Genomic DNA, 20993 nt, shown 5'->3' with positions numbered 1-20993 from the left:
TTTACATAAATATTGAACAAAAGGGGGGAGAGGACCGACCCCTGAGGCACCCCACAAGCTAGGGGCCTAGGAGTCGACCTCTGTCCCCCTGCCAATACAGACTGCGTACGGTCGGTGAGGAAGGAGGAGAACCACCGCATAACGGTGCCTCCCACTCCTAACCCACCGAGACGCCGCAGCATGATACCGTGGTCTACAGGCAACTTCACAGGCAACCAGATATTTATTGTGTTTGTGTGTGGGTAGTGTGGTATAAATTGCAAAATTGAGTTCAACTGGGAGCCTGCAATCAATTCTCTTTAAATTCTGTGGCACCCGTCAGGCTTTAATGTAAGATAATGCAACTGCCTCTCCTCTGCTGAACAGTTCATTATATTTTTTCCCCTCTATAGCTGAAAGAAGCAGGCACAAAACTCATACAAATATTCCTCTTTATTGGTACACAATTCAGCTTTTAATATCCACCTGGAAAACGCCATCTAAAATGCGAGTTGGAAAATTTTTCCTTTTCATCAGAATTCAGAACATAGTAAATTTGTTTTCTAAGAAGCCCCTGTAGGGCAAAAATCAAAAGCGTTGTTGGCCTTACACAACCCAAAACAGGTCAATAAACTGGTTCTGCGATTTTTTTTTTGAAATTGTACATTGCAAAATTGGTCAGAAGCACCAATGCCATAGTTACAGGCAACAGACCAGACCATTTATCCAAATGCTTGTTCCATCTTCTCAAAACCAAGCCAGGTTTGACCGGAGGATGGAAGGTTATCCTAAATTATCCTAATCAAATGTTTCCAGAGCAACTGTGTAAACCAACACACTTCCTGATTCCTTTTTACAAAGATTGATTTAGGAGAGTTCCTTCCTTCCTTCCTTTCAGTTCAGATTGATTCGTGCCTCAACAGAAATTTAGACGATTTCTTATTGGCCTAGCTAAGCCCATATCTAAACACCTGGCAAGCGCAGCCATCAGTTTCATCTATAATGCAAAGGTGTGATTGTGTTACTTTAGTTTTGCAGTAATACAAGAGGTGTATCCATTAGCGCTAAGCGACCTTAACAAGACCCCGTTGTGACTGAGAGATGAGTTTGGCTTAATGGTCCAGAAATTGCACAGTCCGACTATGTATGTTGGACAGCATGGGAAGAATTTATAAATTTATATAACTGTGTTAGAAATATTCTATAGGGAATCATATGTTAACTAACTCAAGTCTCCAACAGAGTTACTGATTAACAGCCCCCCCAAATCCTGTAAACTCACAGCAACCATAAGAATTAATGAAATACTTATTTCAAATTGTAAACACATCCAAGCAAACACACCAAACTGAGTCAACACAGTGTAAGCAATCATAACGCTCACAGTTCAAAGAAAGAAACTCAATCCACATCACTTGATTTAATCAACCCCTTCTCCGAGTCAACACATACACACACACACACGCCCCTCAGGTGTCACACACTAGAATCAGCATGCCCCTCCATCCCATACTAAGGATCAATCCCCCTATAAAACATTCTCTGTGTGTACCCCATGTTCTCTGTAGCTACCCCCACGGGCAAACCTATTTGTTTTTGGAAAAGAATAAATCTTCTTTCCTCACAGCGTCTGGATTTCATTTTGATTTGTTCCTGTGCCAACCCAGCTCAAGTTGGAACCCTACGTTATTCTTCTGACAATAGGCTGATGTCAAATTCTCTTTTAATCCAACTCTGAAGTCCACAGGCTGGTTCAAGGAAAGGAAGCCATCGATGAATGGCCGTGATCCATATTTTTCTAAAAAAAAACAACACAATCTGCCTTATAAACTACAATACAGGGTAATTCAGTTTTGGGGTTAATAATAATAATAAATATAAAGTTGAAAGGGACCTTGGAGGTCATCTAGTCCAACCCCCTGCTCAGGCAGGAAACCCTATACCATTTCGGACAAATGGCTGTCCAGTTTCTTCTTAAAAACTTCCAGTGTTGGAGCATTCACCGCTTCTGGAGGCAGGTTGTTCCACTGATTAATTGTTCCAACTGTCAGGAAGTTTCTCCTTAGTTCTAGGTTGTTTCTCTCTTTGGTTAGTTTCCACCCGTTGCTTCTTGTCCTGCCTTCAGGCGCTTTGGAGAAGAGCTTGACCCCCAACTCTTCTTTGTGGAAGCCCCTGAGATATTGGAAGACTGCTATCATGTCCCCCCTCGTCCTTCTCTTCATTAAACTAGACAAACCCAATTCCAGCAACCGTTCCTTATATGTTTTAGCCTCCAGTCCCCTAATCATCTTTGTTGCTCTTCTCTGTACTCTTTCTAGAGCCTCAACATCTTTTTTACATCGTGGTGACCAAAACTGGATGCAGTATTCCAAGTGTGGCCTTACCAAGGCCTTGTAAAGTGGTATTAATACTTCACGTGATCTTGATTCTATCCCTCTGTTAATGCAGCCCAGCACTGTGTTGGCCTTTTTGGCAGCTGCAGCACACGGCTGGCTCCTATTTAAGTGATTGTCCACTAGGCCTCCGAGATCCCTCTCTCAGTTACTACTATTGAGCAAGGTACCCCCTATACTACACCTGTACATTTGGTTTTTCTTGCCTAAATGTAGAACCTTACTTTTTTCACCATTAGACGGAAAGTGTGTTGTAGCGATGCAGATATTGGACCAGGAATGGGAAGACCCAGGTTTGAGACCCTTCGTAGTCACAGAAGATTGTGGGGTGACTTTGAGCCAACTCCCCTCTCTCACCTCCAAAGTTACAGGTGGTCCTCGACTTACGACCACATTTGAGATCAGAAATTCCATTGCTAAACAAGACAGCGGTTAAGTGGGCCACACCTGATTTCACAAAGTTTTCTGCCCCTGTTGTTAAGCAAATTACTACAGTTAGTAAGTGAATCACCTGGTTCTTAAATGAATCTGTAAACTGTAAACCACCAGGGAAAATTGTAATCTCAGCTGTTCTGGTTGATCGTGGACTTCAGTAAACACCAGACCTTACTGAAAAAAAGACACCAAGTTCTTTATATTACCTTTACACTCCTGAGGTCCATCCACAGCAATGATAGGATTGTCTGGATGTATATATATATTCTTTTTCCTTTTTGCAGGAACTGCCTCTGTTGCTACAGCAGGAATCTTCGCTGCCTTAAGAATTACAAAGAACAAGCTTTCTGATCATAAGTTTGTCTTCCAAGGAGCTGGCGAGGTAGGATTCTGGTTTGCTTCTGAGAGTTACAGGGTTTGGGGGAACCACCGCTCAGCCTTGCGAGGTAGTCCACACTAGAAGCGCATCCGGAAGTACGAGCTCCACTTGGTTGTAAGATTACATGAAAAGAATCTTGCAAGTTTCAAAGTACATTTCTCCCCTTTATAGTCCGAGAAACTATACAGGATCCCTTCTGAGATCTTTGCCATGCCTCTCTGATCTGACCGTGGTTCTTCCTCCATCTCTCAAGCGCTCATCTCACATCCCTTTACGTTACCCATTGGCTGGTTTTGCAACAACACACAGGTAGTCCCTGACTTACAACCACAGTTGATCCCCAAAATTTCTGTTGCTAAGCGAGGCAGTGGTTAAGCGGGTTTCTCCCCGTTTTACAGTTTTTCTTGCCACCGTTGTTAAGGGAATCACTGCGGTTGTTAAGTTAGTAACACTGTTGTTAAGTGGCTTCCCCCATTGACTTTGCTTGTCCAAAGATCACAAAAGGGGATCACGTGACTCCGGGACACTGCAACCGTCATAAATGGGAGTCAGGGGCCAAGCATCCGAATTTTGATCGCGTGACCATGGGGATGCGGCAGTGGTTGTTAGTGTGAAAAGTGGTCATAAGTCACTTTTTTCAGTGCTGTTGTAACTCGTTTTGCTTCTCATCCAAGAAGCTTCTTCAGCTCTGACTGGGGAATGGAAGGATTTATATTCCTTGCAAGCAGCTGGTCATTTGCATTTGTTTAGAGCAGACATGTCAAACACAAGGCCCGGGGGCCGGATGCGGCCCGCGAAGTGGTTTCATGTGGCCTGTGAAGCCATCCTGGAAACAGTGAGGAAACGGCCCCCGCTGCCTTGGCCCTGGCCCAGGCCAGCTGGGAGCCAATGTACAATTTTGTGGTGGCCATTTATGCTGAAACGCATTCAGTCTTAGCTCCATAAGCCCCCCCCCTCTGCATGGCCTGAGAGGAACAGTGAGGCTCCTCCAGTGGACCATGCCTTGGCGCTTGCCCCGGTCCCATCCCCTTCTGCCAGAGACCCTCAGATCTGTCCCACTCCTGCCCAGGCCCCCACAGGCACCCTTGACACGAACGATGTAGAGCTGGCCACACCCACCCAGTAGGCCACGCCCATCCAGTAGGCCACACCCACCCTGACCACACCCACCCGCCCCCCTGAGGGCAACCGCAATGCTGATGCGGCCCTCAATGAAATTGAGTTTGACACCCCTGGTTTAGAGAGTCATTGAGACCCCTTGGAGGTTTACCTGTGTCCTCAGGATCACCTGAGCAGCGCAAATGTGTGTGGAGCCTTCTCGGCTGCAGGATGTCTTCTGCCCTGTGTCCTTACACTGTTGGAGACAGGCGCAGGCTGTTAGGGATGAGTCTGTGTTGGCTGCATCTCAAACCATTTGCACTTTAGTTTGAGATGCAGACAGCACAGACTCAGCCCCAACAACAGTGACGAGACACAGGACAGAAAACATCCTGCAGCCAAGAAGGTTCCACACCCCTTTGCACTACTCAGGTGACCCTGAGTGGCCCTACTCTTTCATTCCTCCCGTTAGAAGGAAATAATGAATTGACTTTTTGCTTCTTTGCAGGCTGCTTTGGGTATTGCTCACCTCATAGTTATGGCCCTCGAGAAAGAAGGAATTCCCAGAGAAGAAGCCGTTAAGAAGATCTGGATGGTGGACTCGAAAGGACTCATCGTCAAGGTAATTGTCAGCCCCTTAAAACAGACACCACAGGGATTCCAGGGACGCTGCGGCATCTGTACTTGGGATTGGTAAATCTGTTGCTAAGTGATGCAGTCATAAGACACAATGTCACATGACTGTGGAATCTTATGATGGCAGTCCTGCTAGTCCAGGTGCCATCGCTAGGCAAATTTTGCAGGGATGCTGCATCCTGCAGACATCTGATCGCCATTTGTAACCTCTTGCCAGCTTCCCCATTAGAACAGAGAACGTAGAATATTTAAGTTGGAAGGGACCTTGGAGGTCTTATAATCCATCCCTGCTCAAGCAGGAGACAAGTGGTCGTCCAATCTCTTCTTAAAAAGCTCCAGTGATGGAGCACTCATAACTTCCAGAGGCATGCAATTCCACTGATTAATGTTCTCACTACCAAGAAATGTTTCCTAAATTGGATTTCCTCATGATAAACTTCCATCCATTGCTTCTTGCCCTGCCCTCAGGTGCTTTGGAGAATAAGTTGACCCTCTCTTCTCTGTGACAGCCCCTCAACTGGAAGACTGTTATCATATCACCCCTAGTCCTTCTCTTTATTAGACTACACCAGGGGTAGGCAACCTTGGCTCTTTTATGACTCGTGGACTTCAACTCCCAGAATTCCTGAGCCAGCCATGCTGGCTCAGGAATTCTGGGAGTTGAAGTCCACGAGTCATAAAAGAGCCAAGGTTGCCTACCCCTGGACTAGACATAACAAGTTTCCTCAATCGTTCATCATGTGGCTTAGCCTCTAAGACCCTTCATTATCTTTGTTGCTCTTTTCTGCCCTATTTCTAGAGTTGCCAGATCTTTTCTGTATTATGGTAACCAGAACTGGACACAGCATACCAAGGGTGGTCTCACCAGGTCAATATAAAGCTGTACTGTCACTTCACATGAAATGATTAGGGGGCTGGATGCTAAAACGTACGAAGAATGGTTACAGGAATTGGGTATGCCTCGTCTAACAAAAAGGACTAGGGAGGACATGATAGCACTGTTCCAATATTTGAGGGGCTCCTACAAAGACGAGGGGGTCAAACGATTTTCCAAAGCACCAAAAGGCAAGATGAGAAACAATGGATGGAAATTAATCAAGGAAATTAATCAAGGAAATTAATCAACCTAGAACTAAGGAGAAATTTCCTGACAGTTAGAACAATGAATTGGTGGAACAGCCTGCCTCCAGAAGTTGTGGATGCTCTATCACTGAAGGATTTCAAAAAGAGACTGGGAACCATTTGTCTGAAATGATATAGGATCTCATGCTCGAGAAGACCTCCAAGATCCCTTCCAACTCTATTATTATCCTTTCCATTCTATTCTATTCTATTCTATTCTATTCTATTCTATTCTATTTCATTCCATTCCATATTCTATTCTATTCTATTCTATTCTATTCTATTCCATTCCATATTCTATTCTATTCTATTCTGTTCTATTCTATTCTATTCCATTCCATTCCATTCCATTCCATTCCATTCCATATTCTATTCTATTCTATTCTATTCTATTTCATTCCATTCCATTCCATTCCATTCCATATTCTATTCTATTCTATTCCATTCCATTCCATTCCATATTCTATTCTATTCTATTCTATTCTATTCTATTCTATTCTATTCTATTCTATTCTATTCTATTCTATTCTATTCTATTCTTGCATTGACTTACTTCGTGAGAAGCCAGCAGAAGAAGGTCACAAATGGCATCACTCAACTAGCGATCACTGGATTGTGGGAATTCAGTGTTGAGTGAAGAATTTACTTCGGCCACCCTCAGAATCCCATCATTCAAACTCTTTGGAAAATTTGCGTCCAGATCCCAAAAGCTTCTGAATAACACAAGGAGTATGGGATCAGATTTCTTACCCCTTCCCTCTCTAATACTAAGAGCTTGGTGTGAGTAACAATATTAAAAAAAAAATAGCATGAAATATTCCATAAATATAAAACAGCTCACCCATATTTTTTTAAAAATGATTCAGACTTTCTTTTTGCTATGGCCACCAAGACAACCTATTAAATGAATGACCAGCTGCCTCTGGAAATGTTCAGGATTGGTGACTCTCCAGGAAGAATGAGTTTGTCCGGGTTTTGTTGAGTAACCACTGAGAACAAGTCTTTCATATATCTAATCCCCGTAGATCCACAATGCTGGAAAAATGGCTTGCTCCAGTCTTTTTCTTTTCTTTTTTTTTAACTTGGAAATATGTTTGCCTGTGCTTTTCTTGTTTCCCAGGGCAGAAGTCATCTGAACCACGAGAAGGAGATGTTTGCTCATGACCATCCCACTGTGAAGACCCTGGAGGAAGTGGTGCGGACAATAAAACCAACAGCTATTATTGGTAACTGTTCTGGTTTCCTTGTAGAATTCTCTCTGTTCTTCATGCCTTCCTGTTGACTCTCACTTTCATGCTGCAATTACTTACCTATTTATTTACAATTTGTTAATAATTTATTTATTATTATTTATTACATTTTTTTAATCCTACCTTTATTACTATAGAAGTATCTCAAGGTGGTGAATATACCTAATACTCCTTCATCCTCCTATTTTTTTCCCCCACAACCTTGTGCGATGAGTTGAGATGAGAGAGCATGATTGACCCAAAGTCACCCAGCTGACTTCCATCCTAAGGTAGAACTAGAACTCACTGTCTCCCGGTGATTGGCCCAAAGTCACCCAGTTGACTTCCAGCCTAAGGCAGGACTAAAATTCACCGTCTCCCAGTGATTGGCCCAAAGTCACCCAGCTGACTTCCATCCTAAGGTAGGACTAGAACTCACTGTCTCCCGGTGATTGGCCCAAAGTCACTTCATTGTTTTTTATAGCTATAAGGTGGGACTACAACTCCCCAGTCTCCTGGTGACTGGCAAAAAGTCACTCAACCAGCTGTCATGGCTTAGGCAGAACTAGAACTTATTGTGGGGGAAATATTAGGAAGAAGATGTGTTGCATGTGTTCACCACCTTGAGTAATTTGTAAAACCAATAAAGGCGGGATGGAGATAGCAAAACACTTAAGCAGGTTGGGACATCACTTCACATCATGTTGTAAAAGCATGCTTAATTGGCGTGAGCTTTTTATGGCCTGGTTGATGGCACAGATCCAGCCTGTTTGCTTAGCTTTTCCTTCAGCATTTGTGTGAACCCAGAAAACAGGTACGTTCAGTTCTCAGGTAAAGCGTACACAGAAATTAGCAATAGCACTTAGACGTAGGTACCGCTTCACGATGCTTTACAGCCCTCTCTAAGCAGTTTACAGAGTCAGCGTATTGCCCCCAACAATCTGGGTCCTCGTTTCACTGACTTCGGAAGGATGGAAGGCTGAATCAACCTTGAGCTGGTCAATTTATTTCCATCCAACTCTTGTTTTCTTCCGTTTGTTCTCTTTCCTTTAAAAAAAATCTTGCAGGTGTGGCTGCTGTGGCAGGTGCTTTCACTCACCGGATTTTGAAGGACATGGGGACCTTCAATGAGAAGCCCATCGTGTTCGCCCTCAGCAACCCAACGAGCAAAGCAGAATGTACGGCCGAAGATTGTTACCGCTTGACAGACGTAAGACCGCTCTTGTCGAAGCTTCCGACTACAGAGAGTCCTCTGCCCGCGACTGTAATTGAGTCAACAATTGCGGTCCTAGGTTGAGATGTCATTAAGTGGATCATCGTGTGACCGTGCCCAGTTTTATGACATTTGGTGCAACGTGCAGTAAGCAAACGCCAGGGTCCTTGTTCATTATGGCAGATTTTTTTTTAAAGGAAACTGAAAGTTAACGCAAGTCTCTGGCAAAAATATTATACAGGTAGTCCTCGACTTACCACAGTTCATTTAGTGACTATTCGAAATTACAACGGCACGGAAAAAAGTCACAAAATAAAATAAAATAATAAAATAAAATAATAAAACAAAATATCTTGACTTCTTATCAGATGGTGCCTGGACTTTATCTTGCATTTCTTTGGATAGGGCCGGGCCATATTCGCCAGTGGGAGCCCGTTTCCAAAGGTGACCCTCTCCGATGGACAGACCTTCTTCCCTGGTCAAGGGAATAATGCCTACGTTTTCCCCGGAGTTGCTCTAGGAGTCATCGCCTGTGGACTCCGTCACATCACCGAGGAAATCTTTCTCACCACAGCAGAGGTTTGTGTTCTTATGTTCCACTTGACTATCATTTTACTTCCAAGGAGAGGGTATGTCATGGGTCCCATCGATTGGGGAGGTAATCTGGTGGGACCACAAAAAGAAGGCCTTCTCAGTGGCGGCTCCTTCCCTCTGGAGCGTCATTCTCCCTGAAGTATGGTTGGCCTCCACCATGTTGCCTTTTGGATATACTGGTTTTGTCGGTGGGCCTGAGAAGATGGAGCCGATCAAGTGGTTGATTTGATTGATTGAGCTGCAGTGGTGCAGTGGTTAGAATGCAGTACTGCAGGCTATTTCCGTTGACTGCCGGCTGCCTGCAGCTTGGCAGTTCGATTCTGAGCCTCACAAGGGTTGACTCAGCCTTCCATTTTTTTCAAGGATGGTAAAATGAGGACCCAGATTGTTGGGGACAATATGCTGACACTGTAAACCGTTTAGAGAGGGCTGTAAAGCACTGTGAAGCGGAATACAAGTCTAAGTGCTATTGCTATTGTGTTGTTGCCATGGGGGTGGGGGGAGGGTTATGGGATTTTAAGTGGTGGATTGTTAAATGTTATAAGCCAGGGGTCCCCAAGTCCCAGGCCACGGCCCACTACCGGGCTGCAGCCCCTTCAGAACTGGCCCGCAGAAGTGGCAGGTAAGCGCATGCAGCTGTGGCAAGAAAAGTCATAAAATGGGGCAAAACTCAGTTACCAAATGTCTCACTTAACAGAAATTTTGGGCTCAATTATGGTGGTAAGTCGAGGACTCCCTGTATGTAGGGTAGATGGAACAACAGTCAGACTTGGAATAAGCCAACTTTCCTAGGAAGAGCTAGAATCTAGACCAGGGGTAGGCAACCTTGGCTCTTTTATAACTCGTGGACTTCAACTCCCAGAATTCCTGAGCCAGCCTGCTGAGGGGAAAGGGAGAGGTTTCCAAGCTGAGCCATGCTGGCTGAGGAATTCTGGGAGTTGAAGTCCATGAGTCATGAAGGAGCCACAGTTCCCCCATGCTGGCTCAGGAATTCTGGGAGTTGAAGTCCACGAGTCATAAAAGAGCCAAGGTTGCCTACCCCTGGCTTAGGTTAAGTACTACTAGATACACAAAGAGAGGATGTGGTCCCTGTTGGAAAACATTTCCTAATGTGATGCACACTCTCTTTCTTCTCTCCTAGGCAATTGCACAAGAGGTTACACAGGAAAATCTGGCTGAAGGAAGGCTGTATCCCCCTTTGAGCTCCATTCGAGACGTATCCTTCAAAATTGCCGTTAAAGTAAGACGTTTTGTGAGGTTCCTGGTATGAGAGATTTAAGTTCCTACTCTCGAAGACAAACTCCTGTTTCCTCTCTGTTTTGAAACCATGAATGTTTCAGCATCTGGGGGGGGGAACGTGATGTCATCACAAGGGGTCCACGAAAGTTTAAAGAAATGTTATGATTTGAATCTTAAGTCTTGGTGATACACAAAAGTTATTTAAAGAGGGTCTGTGTTGAGGAAAAGGTTGAGAACCACTGACTTAGATCAGAGGCCCCCAACCTATGGGCCACTACCGGTCTGTGGCCTATTCGCAACCAGGTCACATGAACGATTGGCTGGCGCATGCACGTGTGCGCACAGACCCTCTTACGCGAGTGTCATGGGTGCTCGGGGCCCCACTCACGTAAGTGTTGCAGGCACTTGCAGCCCCAATTGCGCGAGCATCACAGGTGCTCTCAGCCTCACTTGCGTGAGCAAAGGGTGCTCATGTGGGCATGCGTGCATGCGCACACGTCTGCCCCTCCCCCGCCTGGGCTGCCAACCCGGAAAGGTTGGGGAATTCTGATCTAGATGGCATCTAGTTGGAATAAATGGCTTTGTCCAATGTTTTTTTTTCTGTCTCTTGTTCTTAGGTGGTTGACTATGCCTATAAACACAACTTGGCCTCCTGGTATCCTGAGCCAGAGGACAAAGAAGCATTTGTGAAATCCCTCGTTTACAGCCCTGACTATGATTCCTTCATTATTGATAGTTACCAGTGGCCCCAGGAAGCAATGAAGACTCAAAATATTTAATTCTTCTCTTTTGTGAAGGCAGGCAAGAGGGGTCTTCAAGCGGCTGTGAACCTTAAGATGCTAAAGTGTCTTGACCGTCAAGCTTGTAGGATCTTCCGTTATAAATTGAGAGAAGAGCAAGTACCCATCCTTTCTATGAGCAGCTTCCCTTTTTTAAAAATAATAATAATAATCTGAGCCGGAAATCATATAAAGTAAACAAGGACCAATTATGCCACCAGCACCCAACGAATTGTTGTGATTAGACAAAGCTTAGAAAGTTCCAATATTCTTGAAAATCTCCTTTCGCGAGTCAAACTGACCTTCCCTTATCGGGGTTTTTCCAAATGCATTAGAAATTCAGCTCTCCAAATTCCCTCTCAGCATGGTTCCCTTCCAGGCTGATGAAGGCTGGATTAAGAATTTCTGCAGAGTTTATAGAAAATGCTTTTGTAGATGGCTTCATCCCAAAGAATATCTATTAAACTGATGCACTTGCTATGGCCTTTCACAGTAAAGGTCACCATCCATGGGTTTAGGACAGGGGTAGGCAACCTTGGCTCTTTTATGACTCGTGGACTTCAACTCCCAGAATTCCTGAGCCAGCCATGCTGAGGAGAAAGGGAGAGGTTTCCAAGCTGAGCCATGCTGGCTCAGGAATTCTGGGAGTTGAAGTCCACGAGTCATAAAAGAACCAAGGTTGCCTACCCTTGGTTTAGGAGAATGCAACTGTTTCAAAATACCCATGGAACAGCCATGACATACAGTTCAGAAGTGACTTGTTGCCCAGAATTCTGCATGGCTTCTACCAGTCTTAGCAACTATCATTGGGGCCCTGATCCTCATTAGAGCTGTGGATGGTGGTATTAGTAGTTACGCAGAATTCCCACTAACCCAATTTACTGAAAAATTCCCAGATAACTGATATTTCTCCATCTAGCTTATATAACGTCCTGTCACCATATAACAATGAAAGTTCTACCAAACTCACTACGTTTTGGTTGGCCGCATAGAGTTAAGTCAAGAAGCACTCCCAAGTGTATGGTCACAACAATACGTATATCCATAGTTTAATTAAGTCCTGGTCTACTCAAGTACCCCAGGTTTGTAGGTCGCATGATATGCCGAAAGATAACAACAGCATAAGGTGGATTCAGGCCACGTATAAAAATATGGTTGACCATGTCATGCTCCAGTTTGAATACAGGTAATCTTCAGCTTATGATGGCAATTGGGACAGTTCTTAAACAAGACCTCCTAGTTTAGCAACAGCAATCCCTGGAGTCCCTGTTGCCTTTGTTAACCAAATCCCATGTTAGATGAGGCATCTTCCTTCCAGTTGCCCACAACCAAAGTCAGTTGGGAAGCTGGCGGGGAATTATAAGTCCTGGGCCAGCAGATAGCTAAGAGGCTTGTTCTGAGTAGAGGGAGGTAGAAAGGATGTGGGAAGGATGCATCGGTCAGGGAAACGTAACCTAGCAACTTGCAACCTTCCTGTTGGCTTCCCCATTGACTTTTTGGGGAAGCCAGCAGGAGAAGGTTCCAAATGACAATCGTATGATTGTGTGCTCTGCAACTGGTTGTAAGTGCAAACTGGTTGCCAAGGGCCCAAATCGTGATCGTGTGACGGTGGAGATGCTGGAGAACAACCAGCATCCCAAGGACCAATCGTAGCCATCATTCATTCAGTGCTGTTCAAACAGTTGCTGAATGAATAGTCGTAGGTTGAGGACTATCTGTAGCTAATACAATTAAAAAAGGGGGGCTTTGATGGTGACTATAGACCAGTGTTTCCCAACCTTGACGACTTTAAAATACGTGGGCTTCAATTCCCAGAATTCCCCAGCCATCAAGGCTGGCTGGGGAGTTCTGGGAATTGAAGTCCGCACATCTTAAAATCGGCGAGATTGGCAGACACCGCTATAGAGTATAGCTTTTTTTTCCAGGCCTGTTCTGTAGAAATAGCACTCAAGTGTCCAAAGGGTTTTAGTTAGAACTCAGGACAGAGTTAGGAGTGGGGATTTTAAGCTGGTCTTCAGACCTTCCCATTAAGGATGATCCTGGCTTTACCCAGTCTTAGAGAAACGGGTGTAACTTTTCTAATAAAAGATGAACGGCAATGTCGGCCTCGAGCATTGAGAAAGAGAACACAAAGCCTTGCTCCAAATTGCAACCTTTGTGTTTTATTTTGGTAGCAAGGGAACCCAGGGGATGCGGATTAGAGAATGTCCTGCAGAAGCTCCTTTAGCCGTGTCTTAAGCTTAAATCATGAGACGGTCACTACTATGCCTTGAAGAAGAAAAAAAATCATCTGTTAATTCACATGCCTCGCCATCAAACACAACCCAGAAATTATAATCTCAGGGACTATTCTCTCTTTCTTTCTTTCTTTCTTTCTCTCTTTTTTGCTTTAACGGTATTGTACTTAAAATCATGAACCTAGTGGTGGCCTAGTGGTGACGATGCTCCCCTCCCACTTGGAAGGTTCAGAGTTCAATTCTAGGTAGCCAGCAGATGTTTCTCTCTTAGAGCTCAAAAGAAAAAAAATATCTGCTCTGAACCCTGCATGGTGTCAGGAAGGGCATCCGGCTAGTAAATGCTCAGCTGTGATTCTACCCTGAATTATGGAATTACAGAATTGTAAAAAGGGAATATTGTATTTAAAATCATAGAAGAGGCCATTCAGGCCTCTAAACCCACCCCTGATCAATACAGGAATCCAAATTAGGGTACCCCCCCCCCAGGCAGATGGATGTCTTGCCTCTCCTTGTACCGTACACCCTTAACCCAAAGTGCCGCCACGTCTTCTCTGGTTGGCTGGACCCCATCAGAGAAAATATGCCTATGAAGAATTTTTCCCAACCTTGGCAACTTTAAGACACATGGACTTCAATTCCCAGAATTCCCCAGGTTGCCATGGAATTCTGGGGGTTGAAGTCCAAGTGTCTTAAAGCAGGGCTTTTCAACCAGTGGTACGGGTACCACTTGTGCTACATTGGCACCTGGCAGGTGGTACGTGACCATCCTAGAAAAGTGGTAGTGGGGGAGAGGAATGAGCTGAACCGGTGGCAGCACCGCACAAGCCTGAGCGAGAGATGGCTGGAGCTGCAGGGCTGTCAAGGTTCAGTGGAAGCACCAGGATCAGCGCCAAGTTCCAGCTGGAGCTGGGTGCTGATCCTGGTGCTTCTGCTGAGCCCTGAAGAAGCACCAATCAGCTGGAAAGCAGCACTGATCCTGGCGCTTCTGCTGAGCCCAGAAGAAGCGCCGATCAGCTGGAATGTTGCAGCATCTCCAGGGTCTTGTGATTTACATTCAGATGCTTGGCAACTGATTCATATTTATGACGGTCACAGTGTCCCAGGGTCATGTGAAGTGACCAAAACCTGCTGCAACCACCCAGCAGACGGGGGGGGGGGGGAATAAAAACCAAACACCCCCCACCCCACTCCCACTGCCAATCCTCAACAGAAATGCTCACAACAATGGAAACCTCGGACAGGAGGAAGAGCACCACCGGGCGGGCAGGCAGGTGTCTTGCTCGGCTGTGGCTTGGGGGGGGCACTTTTTTCAGTGCTATTGTAACTTCGAAGAGTCACTAAGCGAACTGTTGTAAGTCGAGGACTACCCGTACTTTATCACTTTTTTCCTTTTGGGGGGGGTCATCAATTTTTTGACACCTTGCTAGGCGACTGGTGGTACTCAGATATTGCCATATCCTAAAAGTGGTACAATGGGTGAAAAGGTTGAAAAGCCCTGTCTTAAAGTTGCCACGGTTGGGAAACCTGAAAAAGGAAAAGAAACGGCAGATAACTTATGCCAAAGCTAAAAGCTCTTGAGTTCTCCTCAGGTAATGCTTCACCCAATTGGTTATTCACCGAAAATTTATTGTCATTCCTTCCAACGGATCTTGCTGAATCAGGCCCAAAGTCCCTAAAATCTAGCTAGTGTCCTGTATTTAACCATCTTAGACATGGTGTTTTAAAAGAACTTGTTTTTCTTCGCAGTTTCACACGCAGCTACTATAACCAGCAAACGGTCTTCCATTTTTTTTGTCCTGTTCCTGGCAGTGATAAAAGACCACAGGGAGTTCAAAATTCACCAAGTCATTGTCTGCCTGTATTCTTATTTGTCCTAAAAAAAAAAACAACGGGATGCTTTTCTTGGAGAACAATTTCATGGAAATTTTAAAAAAGCAGGCTTTTCTAACCGTGGTTTCAGCCATTAAAGTCTGCGGCATTGTTTTTTCATCAAAGAATAGAGATAGGTAGTTTGAGAAAACAGCGGGGTTCCATCGTATCAAGCAGCTTGTTCTTGCTTTGTTCTTAAAATGTGAATTTGGTCCCTAGCGAGGTCAAAGAAGTGAAGAGGGAATCCTGGATTGGGTAAATGAAGCCCCACCCTCTTTATCTGACGCATTTAAAGGTGTTGGAGTTTTAGTGGTGTCATTGCAGCTGTCGTTTTTTGAAATAATGTTATTAAAGTTTATAACTTCAGTAATAAAAACGGATGCTAACTCAAAAACGAAATAAAAGAATAAAAAGTGCAAGGAAAGAAATAATGTAGAGCACAGAAAGAAAAAAAGGAGGAAATATATAAAGAAGTTTTATATATTTATATATTTGGCTTCCAAACTTCATTACAAATATAAACAACCATTTTTTCTATTTTCCTATGGTAGCCAGAAGGCTTTAGATCAGTGTTTCTCAACCTTGACAATTTTAAGGCATGTGGACTTCAACTCCCAGAATTCCACAGCCAGCATTGCTGGCTGTGGAATTCTGGGAGTTGAAGTCCACATGCCTTAAAATTGTCAAGGTTGAGAAACACTGCTTTAGATACCTTGTGACTCAACGGGATCCCTTTCACATATGTAGTAAAGCTTTCCAGTAGGTTGTGTGCATGCAGACATGTGGTGGTATCTATCACATTTGTGGAAGAGACAGTATCAAATGAGAAAGGTGCAAAATATACCGGTTGCTGTGTTGCAGGTAGTCCTCAAATTACAACAACAACAACAATAATAATAAGTTGGAAGGGACCTTGGAGATCAGCTAGTCCAACCTCCTGCTCAGGCAGGAAACCCTATGCCATTTCAGACAAATGGCTGTCCAGTCTCTTCTTAAAAACCAAACCAAAAACCATTTGTTTAATGACTACTTGAAATTAAATAGGTCTGGAAAAAGTGACTTACGACTTGGTCCACACACTTATGACCATTGCGGTCACATAATCAACATCTGGTGTTTGACAACCAGTATATATTTACAACAGTTGCAGCATCCCAAGGTCATGTGAATTTGAGACCTTCCAAGCTGGCTTCTGGCAAGCTAAGTCAGTGAGGGAAACTGGATTCAAAATTAACAGCCATGGCAACAAAGGTTGTAAAATTGGGTTCGACTCATTTAACCACTGCCTTGATTAGCAACAAAAATTCTGGTCCCCATTTTGGTCATAAGTTGAGGACTACCTGTATAACAGAAAACCCTTTCCCCAATGTTACTCTTTGGTTTATTGGATACATGGACAGAGCACGAAACTCATATTTCCCTCCATGAACGGTTGAGTTTGTTTTCTCTTGATCCTCAGCTATCACATTCATCTTGTCTTTTTACCTCAAAATATCAGGGATTTTCCTTTCTTTACCTCAGTGAGAATGAAATCATTGTTGAGCTTTAAAATCTAAATTAAGCCATATCCTTTTTACTAAAATATATTTAACCCTTCTGGTGGCACAGTGGTTAGAAAGCAGTATTGCAGGTCAACTCTGCCCAGAGTCTAGAGTTCGATCCTGACTTGTTCAAGATTGACTCAGCCTTCCATCCTTCCGAGATCAGTAAAATGAGGACCCAAATTGTTGGGGACAATATGTTGACTTTGTGAATCACTTAGAGAGGGCTGTAGAGCACCGCGAAGCCGTATATTACTCTATTATAGCCGTATATAAGTGCTATTGCTATATTTGCAACTGCTGCTTCATATTTAATACCTAGAGCAGGGGTGTCAAACTGCCGGCCTGCAGGCCGGACGTGTCATCCGGAAGCCGCACCCACCCCATTGCCAGCAATGGCAAAATCGGCCTGATACGTTGCGCGACGTCATTTGACGTTGCGAGTTTGACATGTCTGACCTAGTGCAATTGCATACTTTATATTTATCAAGCACATTAAGGGATCTAGGGAAAAAAGGGACAAAGTCTGTAGGAAAGCATTGTAACTTTGTCATCACCCCACGTCATGTGTCCCAAAGGAAGGGACAAATCAACTCTACATTCCAGAATTTATCTAAATACCTAAATTAAATTGGTTGCATTCATCTTGCTTGTTCTGAATTTTGATAAAAAAATGAATAGGTTTGAAGGCAGAGGCCACCAGCAAAGCAATAGTCATTTTCCAAGGGAAATAGCAACAAAATAGAATAGAATTATTGATGCAACTGAAATTGTTTTTATATACTGTCACATAAATACAGAAACTTGGTGAGGTTTAAGCTAGTAACTGGGTGCTATTTTTTATTGTTTTTAATTAAGATGCCTCCATGATCCTTCCCCTGCCTTATTCTCTGAACACACACCCACTTAGCGACTGTTCCAAGGTTACGAGGACGCTGAAAAAGTGACTTAAGACCATTTTTCGCACTTACGATTGTTGCAGCGTCCCCATGATGCATGATCAAAACTTAGATGCTTGGCAACTGACTCATATTTGTGACAGTTGCAGTGTCCTGGGTTCATGTGATCCCCTTTTGCAACCTTCTGACAAGCAATGTCAATGGGAAAGTCAGATTCATTTAACCCACCTTGTTATTAACTTAACAGCTGCAGTAATTCACTTAACAACTATGGCAAGAAAGGTCGTAAAATGGGGCAAAATTCACTTAACCACTGTCTCACTTAACAATAGAAATTTGGGGTTCAATTATTGTCATAAGTCAGGGGTAGGCAATCTTGGCTCTTTTATGACTTGTGGACTTCAACTCCCAGAATTCCTGAGTCAGGAATTCTGAGAGTTGAAGTCCACGAGTCATAAAAGAGCCAAGGTGGCCTACCCCTGTCATAAGTCAAGGACTACCTGTAACTTGAATGTTCTTTTTCAATGTCCTTGAAAGATTATCAAGCCAGCTCAAGATCCCTACAGAAATATAAGAGTGAGATGCTGCATAATCAAGAACAAAAGAATTCCCAAGTAATGTTATAGGTCAGGGGTCTTCAAACTTGGCCCTTTTATGACTTGTGGACTTCAACTCCCAGAATTCAGGGAGTTGAAGTCCATAAGTCATAAAAGGGACAAGTTTGAAGACCCCTGGTATAGGTTCTCCTGCTTGAGCAGGGGGTTGGACTAGAAAACCTCCGAGGTCCCTTACAACTCTTCTGTTATTCTGACCCAAATGAGATGCTTGAAGATCTTGGATCAAGTGATGTAACCAAACTGAATTTACCATGGAAGTTGGATCCTGATCTCCATGATTAATGCACTTTCTAGCTATCATAAGGGACCTTAAGACCCAGGTTAGAGTTAGGTCTTCAGATCTATTCAACAACAGATCTATTGAATGTCTGTGGAGATTCTCAATCCTCCAGTTCATGGTTGTCCCAAAGGTGCTTTTCCAAAAGGCAACTGGTTTTCTCCTTGAAAACATTTTGCTTCTCATTCAAGAAGCTTCTTCTGTTCTTCTGAAGTTCTTCAGTTCTTCTGCTAACTACCAGATGACTGCAAAGAATATCAATCCTTCCATTCCCCACCATTTAATTAGAACGGAGGAACTTTCTTGGATGAGAAGTGAAACGTTTTCAAGGAAAAATACCAAGAAAGTCCAGTTGCCTTCTGGAAAAGCATCTTTGAGACAGGTCTATTTAATGTTTTCCTAGAGCAGAGAACGTAACAATTAGACATCAGCCAACTCTCATTATGCGCTCTGTGTCCTCTGCAGTCAAAACCCTCTAGAACGTGTGTCTTCCTTGATTAATCCAAACCATCCCCCCAAAATGAATGTGTTGTTTCTAAATAACTGAGAAAGCACAATATCTATAAATGCCTATGCTGTGAGTTTTGCATTACAAAAATGCTGCGTATGTCGTGTGTTGAAATCCTACTGTGGTCTTTTGTGCCTATTAAAATCTACTTCAGCAAATGCCCGTGAATCTAGCACTGTGAATGGTCCCGACTTGGTATATATATTAAAGCTAGAATAAAGATTGCCACACAATAAAGAACCACGACTCATTGTCTTATTTTAGCTAAAGCTGTTATGAGACTGAGATTCAGCTCAGCAGCAGTCTCTGTGTGGAACACTGAAAGCAGGAGAAAGCACCCATTTCTTGGTTTGTATCCCACCTGTATTATTTTTACAAATAACTCAAGGTGCAAAACATATCCATTACACCTTCTTCCTCCTATTTTCCCCCACAACCACCACCTTGTGAGGTGGGTTGGGCTGAGAAGGAGTGACTGGCTTTCATGGCTAAGGCGGGACTTGAAGTCATAGTCTCCTAGTGATTGGCCCAAAACCATCCAGCTGGCTTTCATGGCCAAGATGGGACTCGAACTCATGGTCTCCTACTTTCTAGCTTGTTGCCTTAATCCAGGGGTCTTCAAACTTGGCCCTTTTATGACTTGTGGACTTCAACTCCCAGAATTCCTGGCTGGCTCAGGAATTCTGGGAGTTGAAGTCCACAAGTCTTAATGTTGCCAAGTTTGAAGACCCTTGCCTTAATCAGTATACCGGGGTAGGCAACCTTGGCTCTTTTATGACTTGTGGACTTCAACTCCCAGAATTCCTGAGCCAGCATGGCTCAGCTTGGAAACCTCTCCCTTTCCTCTCAGCATGGCTGGCTCAGGAATTCTGGGAGTTGAAGTCCACGAGTCATAAAATAGCCAAGGTTGCCTACCCCTGGTCTAGATCAAACTGGCTCTCTGAGCTAGAATAAAGGTTTCACATAATAAAGAACCACGACCAATTGTCTTACTTGAATGTAGTGTTAAAGGGATTGATTAACCATTAAAGATATTCTTAACAGTATATCCTTGTAAGTCGGTTATGCAATTGACTGCAGAGTGTGGTCCCTTCTTAAGGTAAAACTTGACCTTACCTTCTAGCTCATTTTTTTCTCTAGAAGACAATTGAATTTTTTTTAAAAAATCTCCATTTTACTCTCCCAATCTCAAACCTGAGAAGTCAAATGGGCTAAAAGAGTTGATGGAGGCTGGTCATTTTCACCGTCTTAGTGGAATATCCTAACCTCAAAAGCTACCCTGATCCTATTGTGAAATCTAATGAAAGCATCTACTTTAAATCTCATTAAAGTAACTCAGTCCTATAAGTCACTGGACAGGGACAGACCCAGCGGTTTGCAAAAAGCTGGGTAGAGATGTACCTCCGGTTTATGCGACAGAATACTTTAAGGGCTCAACCAATGTGTTGGCAGAATGGCTGAGCCAGGAGCATCTGTGGCAAGGAGAGCGCGCTCAAGTTTCAAAAAATGTCCACCAGATTAACCCTCAACGTCAACATCGTCACAAAGAGAAAATATTGGCAGGTTAAGAATGTTATCTTGCTTGCTTTCAAGAAAGCAGAAGCAAATTATGTTTAGAATAGAATAGAATAGAATAGAATAGAATAGAATAGAATAGAAGAGCTGGAAGGGACCTTGGAGGTCTTCTAGTCCAGCCCCCTGCTCAAGCAGGAGAATCTACACTGTCTCAGACAGGTGATTGTCCAGTCTCCTCTTAACATTCTCCAGTGATGGAGCGCCCCCAGTTTCTGAAGGCCAGCTGTTCCACTAGTTGATTGTCTTCACTATCAGGAAGTTTCTCCTTAATTCCAGGTTGCTTGATCAGTTGCTTGATCAGTTTCCAACCATTGTTTCTCGTCCTTCCCTCTGGTGCTCTGGCGAACAACCTGGCCCCCTCTGCCTTGTGGCAG

The 20993-nt window shown here is 43.8% G+C and overlaps 1 protein-coding gene across 2 annotated transcripts in view; it reads left to right on the top strand.

The window, feature by feature from the left end:
* Window positions 1-11214, top strand: part of ME3 (malic enzyme 3) — a 104153-nt gene extending 92939 nt beyond the window's left edge. For both annotated transcript variants that reach the window (XM_015823923.1, XM_029285667.1), the window contains exons 8-14: window positions 3092-3189; window positions 4793-4906; window positions 7163-7268; window positions 8339-8481; window positions 8890-9063; window positions 10220-10318; window positions 10935-11214. In XM_015823923.1, the coding sequence (XP_015679409.1) occupies window positions 3092-3189; window positions 4793-4906; window positions 7163-7268; window positions 8339-8481; window positions 8890-9063; window positions 10220-10318; window positions 10935-11096 (896 nt within the window). In that variant the 3' untranslated portion in view covers window positions 11097-11214. The remainder of the gene's footprint in view (window positions 1-3091; window positions 3190-4792; window positions 4907-7162; window positions 7269-8338; window positions 8482-8889; window positions 9064-10219; window positions 10319-10934) is intronic.
* The last annotated feature ends 9779 nt before the right edge of the window (window positions 11215-20993 follow it).

The sequence above is a fragment of the Protobothrops mucrosquamatus genome, unplaced genomic scaffold (genome assembly GCF_001527695.2).
Source record: "Protobothrops mucrosquamatus isolate PMUCROS unplaced genomic scaffold, P.Mucros_1.0 scaffold2049, whole genome shotgun sequence".
NCBI classification, from domain to species: Eukaryota; Metazoa; Chordata; class Lepidosauria; order Squamata; family Viperidae; genus Protobothrops; species Protobothrops mucrosquamatus.
Note: the sequence above shows the minus strand (reverse complement) of the source record. Positions and strands in the feature narration are given on the sequence as shown.